Here is a 9,222-nt window from a genome sequence, read left to right as displayed (position 1 = left end):
TTACTAACAACCAGTTTAATGCTGCAGTGCTTTGAACGCACATAAAATGGTTTCTAAATATGACCGCATTGGAATGCCCTTTCAAATGATACCAAATATGGTATATGTTCTATAGTAAATTTAAGTAAATTGCATTTGAACAAAGGTCACAGTACGAAATCTGCTGGGTTCCCATCCAATCATAACATGTATCGGCTTTAATGTCATTTTGTCAGAACCCTTTTTTCCCCCCTTTCCAATCTTGTTTTTTTCCTTGAAATTTTGCGAACCTATTCTAGGTGGCCAAACGTAGGGCATTTCGAAGACGGAATAAAAAAATATGTCAAGGGGACCATTTTGGACGCCATTTGAAACCCTTCATATTTATGTTAGTATGGAAGGTCAATTGGGCCAAATTTCACCCAAATCGCATTCGTTTTGAACGCAGTGCTTGCGAGTCCTAATCTAGGTCCCTTCCTCGATCCTGATTTCCTTCAAACATCGTAGGCATAATCTCCGGCATCTAATCAAGGTCACCTGAACCTTCGTTCCTCAAAATCCCTCAAGCGTAACCGTCCAGGCGCCATTTTGTCCCACAACAACTACAGGTCCAATCACAATTGTTCTTGGCCAAAACTCAATGCTCATATATTTTTGTAATGTTATTGTCAAATTTATTTGAAATATTTACTAGCCCTTTCGCCTACTTCCATTCATTTGATACGAAAAACTTTTGATATCTTATAATATCCGATTTCATTTTTCGGAATAAAAAGTGTATGTTACTTATTTCCTTCACTTTCTTTAAGAAAATGCATTGCAACGTAATTACGCACATTTTCCCTTTCTATCTCTTTCTCGCCTTTTTATTTTCAATTCTTTATACCTCGGTATGATTATGCGATTTATATACATGTACCAGTTAAAAGTATTCTTGTATCATTCAGAGTGTGTGGTGATGTTTTAATGAAAAAATGAACTTGAATTTCTTTGAATTCCTTCTTCTTTTAAAATAGATACTATGTAAAAGGGATATGAACCTCGTTGAAATTAAACAATTCTCCTTCAAAGTGAAGCCACTCGAGTCAGAGGCGAGCCAAAGGTTCCTCGAATTCACCTTGGATCAAACAGAGTCTCCCTCTTACCCTACCCTGATTCAATTCGAATGGTCATATGATGGTACGTATGATGGAGGGATGGCAAGTTACACACTTTGATCTGAAAGTTTAAAAGTCTTCTAATTCCGTAATTTTAAGATAATATCTTGTGGAACTTGGTTAACTTCAGAGAGAATTGCGACTGACAAATGTCAATAAAGTACATGTTTTATTTGAAGTAACTTACTATGCCCCTGGTTAAAAGTTGTTTAACGTAATCAAGGGTCATAAGCTACCCACATAATTCTTAATTTTGCGGATGACTATTAAATATGAATTTCACCTCAATTTTAAACTATTGATGATCAAAATGTTTAAGAAAGGAAAGATATATTTTGACGGGTTAACCTTTTAATGCTGCCCAATTGGCTAATTTTAATAGGGTCCTAGGATTAACAGATATGTATAAATCATACTTTATTTTGGCCATATAATGATGAAAAAAGTATTTAAAAAATAAATGTTTAATTATGACAACCAAAACATAATATTTACAGACATCTTTTTTTAGCATAAATAATCTTTATAAGCATATAACAAGAGAAATTCAGCGTTAGCCTTCACGTAAAGCCCGTGGTGAATGACAAAATATCGACTATGATGAATAAGGCATATACAGTATACAAAAGTAAATTTCAGTGAGGTACAAGGTATTTCAAACATAATCATAAAATTATACATTTATTTAAAGCTCAAGATTTATGTGTCATGTGACACATTCCTACTTCTTCTACAGTTAATACTCTCCTATTTGATATCATTACACAAATAAGAATTAATCTTAACATGAGTGTTTATTTAAAGGAGTAGTGCCAATTTTATAAACAGGATACAGTTATTCACATATTTATACAGCTGTTGATCAGGCATTGGGAAGAGTGCGATGTCTGAAATAATAGAAGGAGAAAAAAGTATCTATTAAAGAATAACAATTACAAATAGTCTTTTAAGTTATATGCAACAATTGCTTTAACACTAGCCTAAAACATTTATCACTATGAACCTATATGTTAATGAATTTACATATTGATATACAGTTTCTTTCTTTTTTATATAAATGTATGACAGCAACAATAATAACAAGAGCGCCAGCAACATCAACAGTGGAAACAATAGCAGCAGGAGGAGTAGCATCCCTTCCCAGGCATGCCAGTTTACAAGCAGCAAGGGTGTCAACGCAATCAGGGTATTTAACCAATCTATAATATATTTGAAAGAGCAGGCTGAGTTCTGGTGAAAATAAAAAGCACTTTGTGAGCTTTCTCAATCTTTGTACGTCAGTTTGGAAAACTATCATAGTAGAAATATCGCCTGAAATGGATTGCTCTTCAAATGCCATTTTATTTGAAATATTACTAGAAATGAAACAAAAAGTTTTGGATCATTTTGTCTGAAGTGCGTGTAATATTCAGCAAGAATTCGTCAATATCGTTAGATTGGTATCATTCCTCAAATCCTCAAAGTATGCACTAATTGGTAAGCATGTATAACACATGATCAACTTTTCCCAATTGCTTCCACACAGTTTCTTTCACATTGCAATATCAAGACAAGTGCTCCACTTAAGTGATAAATGAAATAGGTTATGAACAAGGTTTTCTTTTAACTTTTAATACGTTAACTAATAGAGAGTTATTTCTCTCGCCATATGGCGGAGGTACTCAAGTTAGGCCTACAAAAAAAAGATGTTGTATTGCCCTTTAGCTGCCAAAACATGGGTCGATCGGTCAGATTTTTTTTTTTTTTTTAGACTCCCTCCTTAGTCTGATATTGAATGCTTTAATACATTTTTTCCGAAAAAACAGAAAGAAAAAGGCCTTTTCAAAATTATCAGAAGTGATCCCAAAATTACATACTTCTAATGAGATATAGAAAAAGGTTAATTTCCGGGGAAGTTCACAAACAAAAGAGTATGTTATTTATCTTTATTTTCCAATAGCAATTAAGTGCTAAAAAGGGTAACCTTTTCACGATGAAAACATAGCAGTGAATTTAAACGTACCCGTTTATGCGAAAGCAGGATACCTTTTGCAGATGCGTACTTAGTAGGCTAAAAGATAATGTTACATTTAGTGGCCCTTTCTGTACTTGTTATAATTTATTACGTAAGTAGGCTTATTTTGTGGATACTATTCTTAAAAGTGTGCAAAGTATATAGGCGGTTAAGATCGTCTCCGCTAACAATCGGGAGGTTTCGAGGTACACATTTTCATTCACTTGCCTCTTAATCCAAGGGTTGAGGGTTTGATTCTTATCCCGACACTAAGATCTTTTGACAAGTCATTTATTCATATTTGCCACTCTCAACCCAGGTGCAAATGGGTACCTGGCAATTGTTAGGTAATAATAACAGCGGGCCCTCAGGAAGTGTTAACAGTATTGCAGCTAATGAGGTGACACTAAGTAAACATTTTTTAAAATCATTATCATGATGATGATTATTGCTATTTATTATTTCCATAAATTTATCATCATGTTATTATAATTATTAATATCATGATCATCATCATGCGACATATCTTTGACTATGTAGTGACACCACCGAGTTGCAAAGATCATATTAATCGTTTCATTCCTCAGGGTTGATCTCCAATCAGATGCAATATTAGACAGGCTGTCGATACGCATGCCTGCTGAGAAATACACATCGCTATGCACACATCTTGGTATCGAATACTACGAAGCTGACAAGATCCTAGTTCGAGTTTCCAATGACTACCAGAAAGCTACTAGGTCTTGCTTGGCACAGTGGAAAACAAGGACTGGCGGTAGTATGGCCCAACTGAAGACTGTTCTTCAGAAGACAGATGTCGGAGATCTAGCAAAATATATTGAGTAGGCATACTAGCCCAAGCAACTCAGTTGAAGTAGTGGAAGAAATTAAAACAGAGGCTTAGGTGTGATAATGTATGTGCAATATGATATACTTCAGGCGCACCGGAAGCAGTTTGGGATGGGAGGGGGGGGGGGGGGCAAACATTCCAGGGGGCTCACCTTCCAGTGACGTAATGAGCAAAAACGTCAGGAAGGGGGGGGGGGGTGGCAGAAGAAAAATCTGCATCACCACCACTCTTATACGTTACATGCAGACCCCGCGAAACGTTTTTCAAAGTGGAACGATCAGGTAGAGCGTAAATTGGCGTGGGGTCCAGGGCCTGGGCCTCGGCAGGGGGTCAAGAGGCTGAGCCCCCGGAAACTCAGGATTTTTAGGCATTAAATTACGGTCAGATAAGCATATTTAGATACCTTATTTGTGAAACTGGCAGGTCACTAATTGGGGGAGAGTCCAGGGAGCAGAGCCCCCGGAAGCTCAGGGGTTTTAGGTATTTAATTACGGTCAGATGAGCATCCAGGGGCCGCCTTAGGGCTCTTGGTGGGGTTCAGAGGGCAGAGCCCCCAGAAGCTCAAGGGTTTTAGGTATTTAATTACGGTCAGATGAGCATCCAGGGGCCCGCCATGCATGAAGTCTTTCGTTTACGGCTGATTGTCTACGAAATGGAGTTAAGTCTTTTGTCAACTCTGTTGCTACGGCAGGCACCCAGTGAAAACGAATTCGTTTCATAAAATTATGGAAATGCAAGCATTACTTCAAACTAACAGAACTTTGTCATTCCTTGCTCATTTTTCCTGATTGAGGTGTCATATGAAAGGATAGAACCTCAACTTTCTAGAAATGTGAATTTTTCTTCGAAATTCAGATACCGCCCGCCAAATGACTTTTTGGTTTCCTTCCTTCAAATTGCTTTTAATCACTCATGCGTGACATATGCATCATCTGAGTAGCATCACATGAAAGAGGAGACTCTAAGCTTTCCAAATATGTATCATTCATTAATTATAGTTGTGATTAAGTTATGATAAAACATTGATACTTCTCGGTTTCGTTTTTTCTAGGACGCACTGTATATATATATATATATATATGCTTTATGATTACCAACTTCTCCTACGAGATGACCCCGACAATAAGACCCTATTTCAAACTCTTGGGAGAGAGTGAGTATAGGATGATATATAATTTTTTTTACAATACTAAATTCCATCAAGATTAATAATATTGTTAAACAAAAACAAACACTCCCATTCTCTATATTCCTGTTCTTAACATGTATGATGAAATGACAGGTGGTATGTATTATTATGATGTGTTTGTTCTGTAATTATCTATCTTGTTTCAAGACAACCCACTTCAGCCTTTACTTTTCGTTTGGTCTGTTCCCTTTATTGTATTTGCTTTTTTCTTTTGGTTTGGCTATTTAAGGTAAATGAATCTTTATTTTTCGTGTCTGAACCTTTATGCGTGTATACATAGACTTAAATAACTATTACATATATGTGTAAAGTGTTGTACACTAATTATGATCTACAATAAGAGTCTTCATGAGGCTGGGTTTCATAGAACTCAACTAAGAACAACTTATTCTATTTATTAGATGTATGTGAAGCCGCATTACGATCTTTGGTAGCAATAACCATGGGCATATGATATAGGTCTTTTGTTGAACATACATGTAGATATAAATTGATATCATATCACAATCCCTCTTCTCAATGAAAACTTAATTTCATATTTAGATGCATACTGTTTAAATATCTTTTTAAAATTGTTTGCTTAAGAACATTAATCTTTGTGCTAATATGAACTTACAAATTCTTCCCTTTCTTTGTTTGTTTTGTTTTTGTTTTTTTCACCAAAAACAATTTGAAAATTCTATCACATTTGTTTTTTCATTTGAATGCGAATTATTTGCTTATTTATCTAAAATGTTTTTGATCAGACTTCAGTTATCATCTTGCTTTATAATGCAATAAACTTGAATAATAAACAAAACATGACATATTCAATATGTCTCTTTAAATCTAACTACTCAAAACATTGTAAACATTGTTCAAGAAAGCAAAAGACAAAAATTATTTGAATTATCTCCAACCGTATCAATGTTTTACATATTGTATCTCTCTGGTTTCTTAATAGTACGACCTGATCTGGTGGTGTATGGTTGGTGGTGATTCGATGGTGTGTCTGGTTTGCTTTTTTTGTTCTGTTTGTGCATTCTGTTGGTCGTGTACATCATTGTGTTTATCACTATATGCATGTTGACGGTTTTGTTCCATGCTGTCCCTCTCCTGGGTTGGTTTGACGTGCCTACGATTTTGTCGTAGAATGTGACCTGATGACGTCTGTACTTCATATGACCTTCGTTCTTGTCTCCTGTTTGTGATTTTTCCTCTGTCCCATCTTCCAGTCTCTTGATTCTGGACTCTGACTTCTTGTCCTTTGTGTAGTGGGGGAAGTGTGCTTGTCATCAAAGTATTTTTTTTGGTCATCCTGCCTGGTCTGCAGTCTCTGGTAGATGTCATCTTTTTGGGGTGACTGGTTCCGAATTCTGGTCAGTATGTTGGTTTGGATCTTTCTCCCCAGTAACAGCTCCGCTGGAGATGGTAGATGGCTGTCCAATGGAGTGGCTCTTAGGCATTGCAATGCCTTGTTGACGCCTATGTTATCTCTCTTGGCTTTCTTCATGGTGTTCTTGACAGTTTGTACTTGTCTCTCTATAAATCCATTGGATTGTGGATATCTCGGGCTGGAGGTTATATGTTGGAAATTCCAGTCTCTGGCAAACTCTACGAATATGGCACTATTGTATTGAGGTCCATTGTCGCTCATTAGTCTCTCGGGGGTTCCTTGTTCAGGGAAGATTTCCTTAAGCAGTCAGATGACAGCACTACTTGTTGCTTGCTGTAGTAACTGCTTTACAATTGGATACTTTGAGTATACGTCAGCAACAAGAAGGTATTTTCTTCCATCAAGTGTGAAGAGGTCCGTTGTGACAAATTGCCAAGGTCTGATAGGAATTTCATGTGGTTGCAGAGTCTCTGATGGCAGGGAGTTCCCATAATCTTCACATACAGAACATTTCTGTACCATCATCTCGATCTCCTGATTTATGCCATTCCAGAAGATACAGCTCTTTGCTCTCAGTTGGCATTTGATGATGCCTTGATGTCCCTCATGTAGCTTGTTTAGGTATTCATTTGTTAGGCATTTGGGGATGACAATTCTTGAACCTTTCAGGATAATCCCGTCTTCAATGGACATCTCGTCCCTGTATGGCCAATACTTGATCAGGCTTTTGTCAAGTTTCCGCCTTTCTTCTGGCCATCCCTCTAGGATTACATCTCTCAGGATGCAAAGTTCACAGTCTTCTGATGTTGCGGTGCGAATCTCCTGTAGCTTCTTGTCTGAGAACATTACAAAGTCAACTTTCATGTGCATTTCAGGAGACTCAGGAGGCAGAGGATTGAGTCTTGACATGGCATCAGACAGAAGCATCTCCTTTCCAGGTTTATATTTCACTGCCATGTCATACCCTTGGAGTCTGAGTAGTAGTATTTGTAGTCTTGGGGTGCAGCTCCAAGGTTCTTGAGAGTGATCATCTCTAGTGGTTTCTGATCTGGGAGGATAGTGAAACTTCTGCCGAAGACGAACGTGTGAAATTTTTCACATGCGTATATAACTGCCAGCATCTCCCTATCGATGTTGGCGTATCGCTGCTCGGGTGAGGGACTTTGAGGCAAACACTATTGGTCTCCCTTCCTGTGTGAGGGCTGCTCCAACGCCTTCCATCGATGCGTCTACTTCTAGGACAACAGGTTTCTTTGGATCAAAGTAAGCAAGTGTGGTCTCCTTGCAGATCATATCTTTGATGGTTTCAAAGACCTTCTGATGGGATTCAGTCCAGCTATATTTCAAATCTTTCTCCACAAGTTCCCGAAGTGGTGCAGTCAGTGAGGCAAGTCTTGGAATGAATGGTGACATGTAGGTCACAATGCCTAGGAACTCTTGGAGTTCTGTCACGTTCTGTGGTGCGTTCAGGGCTGATATGGCTGCTGTCTTCTGTGGGTCTGGTTGTACTCCATCTTTGCTGAAGACAAGGCCATAGAATCTCACTTGGTCTTGCTTGATGTGGCATTTGTTCCAGTTCAGAACGAGTCCATGCTCCTTTGCGACGCGCATCAGATTGTGTAAGTTGGCGTCATGTTCCACTGCCGTCTTTCCTACTACTGATATGTCATCGGCCATTCCAATGACTCCAGGACATTTCTCTAGTATTTGGTTCATTCGTTGCTGGAACAAGTCCTGAGAAACGCACAAGCCAAAGGGTAGTCTTTTGAAACAGTAACGACCAAAAGGACTATTGATGGTCGTCAAATGGCTTGTTTCTTCATCCAGCTGTATAGCCCAATATCCATGTCTGGCATCCAGGGTACTGAACACTGTTGCTCCTTCAAACTGGTGCCGGACTTCTTCAATGGCTGGCATCGGCATATGGCTTCTCTTGATTGCCTTATTCAAGTCTTTTGGGTCAAGGCAAATTCTCCATCTTCCATTGGGCTTCTGGGTGTATGCCAAGCTTGACACCCAGTCTGTTGGCTTAGTGACAATTTCTATCACTTCAAGACTCTCCATCTCATCAAGTTCTTTCTTGATGTCATCCTGTATGCCTATTGGGCATCGTCGAGCTGCATGTATTACAGGAGCCGCATCTTTGTCGATCACGATGTGGTATTTCCCATCAAATCTGTCGGAATACAAAGTCTTCAAATGTTCCCTGTCTTTGATGGGACCATCATGGCTCTCCATCAGGCTGCAATTCAAGACTACTAATCCAAGATCCAGGCACAACTCAAGTCCAAGGATGGCCGGTCTGTCCTGGTGGTTACAGCTCAGTCTATGTACGCCCCGTCCCTGCCCCCCCCCCCAACTCGGAGAACGGACGGACTCCATGCATGTCACCAAAATGTCCGGTAAAGGGGTACTTTTCGTGAGACAAAGTCCGGCCCGAGAATTGTAAAAAAAAAAGGGGTGATTTAACTTTTCACTCGGAGATTTCTTTAAAAAAGGGGTGTTTTTTCTTTTTTTTTCTCAGCTCTTTGGACTCCTGAGAAATTATTCCGAATTTAGGGGGGGGGGGGGGTACATTGAGCATTTTTCAAAATGCGAAAATGCGAAAAGCCCGCGAAAGGGGGGTTCGGAAATGTTGGCAGTCCTCAGATAGGGGGTGCTTTCAAAAAGAAGGAACAA

The 9,222-nt window shown here is 38.7% G+C and overlaps 1 protein-coding gene across 1 annotated transcript; it reads right to left on the bottom strand.

Annotated features, from left to right (window-relative positions):
- Positions 1-6,324: 6,324 nt before the first annotated feature.
- Positions 6,325-6,804, bottom strand: LOC105440833 (uncharacterized protein K02A2.6-like). Its single transcript, XM_011671396.1, has one exon. The coding sequence runs from the start codon at positions 6,802-6,804 to the stop codon at positions 6,325-6,327; it is 480 nt and encodes a 159-aa protein (XP_011669698.1).
- Positions 6,805-9,222: the final 2,418 nt, after the last annotated feature.

The sequence above is a fragment of the Strongylocentrotus purpuratus genome, unplaced genomic scaffold (assembly GCF_000002235.5).
Source record: "Strongylocentrotus purpuratus isolate Spur 01 unplaced genomic scaffold, Spur_5.0 spur5_scaffold_9, whole genome shotgun sequence".
Lineage (NCBI taxonomy): Eukaryota > Metazoa > Echinodermata > Echinoidea > Camarodonta > Strongylocentrotidae > Strongylocentrotus > Strongylocentrotus purpuratus.
This window is presented reverse-complemented; position numbering and strand designations above follow the sequence as displayed.

Excerpts from the sequence above, each read along its gene's own strand:
- LOC105440833 (XM_011671396.1), bottom strand. The coding sequence starts at position 6,804 with ATGAGCGACAATGGACCTCAATACAATAGTGCCATATTCGTAGAGTTT.